Source organism: Sesamum indicum, linkage group LG9 (assembly GCF_000512975.1).
Source record: "Sesamum indicum cultivar Zhongzhi No. 13 linkage group LG9, S_indicum_v1.0, whole genome shotgun sequence".
Taxonomy (NCBI): domain Eukaryota; kingdom Viridiplantae; phylum Streptophyta; class Magnoliopsida; order Lamiales; family Pedaliaceae; genus Sesamum; species Sesamum indicum.
The window spans coordinates 12,312,688-12,314,717 of record NC_026153.1 but is presented as its reverse complement, the minus strand read 5'-3'; the positions used below and the strand labels follow the sequence as shown (position 1 = coordinate 12,314,717).

Below are 2,030 nucleotides of genomic sequence, written 5' to 3'. Positions count from 1 at the left end.
AATAAATCATTTTGTTTTATAGTATGTTAAACTATATCTCACTTCTTGTCGACTAAAGTGCATGAGGATGGTACATTAACTTTTACTACCTTAGCTGAGAATACTACTCTTGTAAATAGTTGGTCCTGAATCCTGACAAATTTTCACGTTAGAATTCTTAATCGTAAGGTTAACACATCTCTGATTGAGAATCTGTCTGAAAAGTTGAAACTACTGGGTAATGATCCAAATTTTATTGCACTTCTCAGGTTGGCGGTTGTAGCGATGGCTGGATTGGCTGCAGAAGGTCTACAATACGATAAAGTTGTTGGTCAATCCGCCGATCTTTTCACTCTTCAGGTTTGTTCATCTCACAAAGAAAAACATTAAACATGCTCTAAAAGCAAAATCTCATTCATCGCCCTCCGTTTTCCAGAGATTTATAAACAGGAGTAAACCGCAGCTTAGCAAAGATCAGCAGCAAAACCTTACCAGATGGGCGGTAAGTTTTTCTTAAGATTGTTACATGGATGGTTTCTTCAGATGCACGTAGCTATAGTGTATACGAGTTGAGCTCGACCTGCCTACTCTCCATGAAGCCTCAATTATGAAAACTTAGGTGCTAACTTGCAGGTGCTATTTGCTGCGTCGCTAATAAAAAACAATCGGCTACTCCATGAAGCCCTGATGTCAGCGATGTCAAACAAGGCAACAGTTGTTGAATGCATACAAGCAATCGAGAAGGCTGAATAAATTTAGCCACTCTCTCTCTCTCTCTTATTCTTTTGTGTGTGTATGTAAAGAGAAGAAAATTACTAACGCCACTGATTTATTGTTTGTTTCTTGAACCAACTTTACCAACTTTCTCATATATGCTGAATTGTAGCTGTTCGATTTCTCAACATAATGTCTGATTTTACATTTCATTACAAGCCATTCCCTTTTTTTTGGTACTCTTGGCATGAGCTAAATTCAGTTACCCTCAAAGAAAAAGAAGAAAAAATATATTTTAAAACATCAAATTATTCTAAGATTCAAACGTAAATTTTCAAGTTCGAGAGTAACTCAAATAAACTCAAACAACAATATGTTCAACTCAATTCAATTTGTTTCTGTCCTAATTCGAAAACAACCGCTTTCTCCATTGCGGACTTATTACAAGAGCAAATGCGATTCGCCCCACGTAATTAAGACAACTCAAAAAAGCATCAAACATATGGAGAGAATAAACATAATCTTCCATGTCTCATACTCTTGTGAAATCCAACTGACAATTACATGTCTTTTCTTTGCTTTCAGGGCCATGTATGTACGCATAGTGGAGATGGAATGTGCTAGAATTAATACCTGATCAGTACCTTCTTCAAGTACGTACGGCCGGCATTGCATATATATATATATGGTCTTTTGCAATCTCAAGGGCCATTTTGAATATGTTTGACAGACGGACGATGAAGAAAAAGAAGACAGAATATGTTGTTTGTGTACTTACATTTTCTGTTTGTTTTTCTGCTTTTCAGCAATTCGAATCTTTCGCTGTATGAAAGAAGATGCCCAACAAGATAAACCTTAGCTTCAGCTTTTCTATCGTTCTAGATGGTTCAGAGTATCGGACGATACGCTTCTGTTGTATTCACCTTTGGTATTTAACAGCTGCTCAGGTTAAAACTTTTAGTAGTTGCACTTCTAACTCTATTTGGAAAATTTAATGAATCTATATTATATATAAAAGTATGAATTTTTCTTGTGTTTGTTTCCATTGTGAAATTTTTTTTATGTCCTTAAATGATATTTTAAATAAAAGAAGATTATTTAAGAGTCTAAGTTCTAATGCCTCCAAACTGTTTGGACATTAATGGCAAATATATCCAACCAAAAAAGTAACTACATAAATAATATTTCTACGTGATTAATTTGTTGGGAATTATTTTAAACATTGAAAATATTAATTTATTAGGCACAGTAAAAATAAAATGAATAGCATTAGAATAATATATAAAATACTAATATAAATTTCAAAACCTATATATATATATGAAAGAAAAATATCA

General features: G+C 33.7%; 1 protein-coding gene across 2 annotated transcripts in view; it reads left to right on the top strand.

Annotated features, from left to right (window-relative positions):
- The window catches only part of LOC105171265, a 4,945-nt gene extending 4,022 nt beyond the window's left edge, over positions 1–923 (top strand). The window contains exons 8-10 of one of the 2 annotated variants that reach the window (XM_011092325.2): positions 249–339; positions 416–481; positions 599–923. In XM_011092325.2, the coding sequence (XP_011090627.1) occupies positions 249–339; positions 416–481; positions 599–634 (193 nt within the window). In that variant the 3' untranslated portion in view covers positions 635–923. The remainder of the gene's footprint in view (positions 1–248; positions 340–415; positions 482–598) is intronic. The other variant, XM_011092324.2, reaches the window with a different exon arrangement.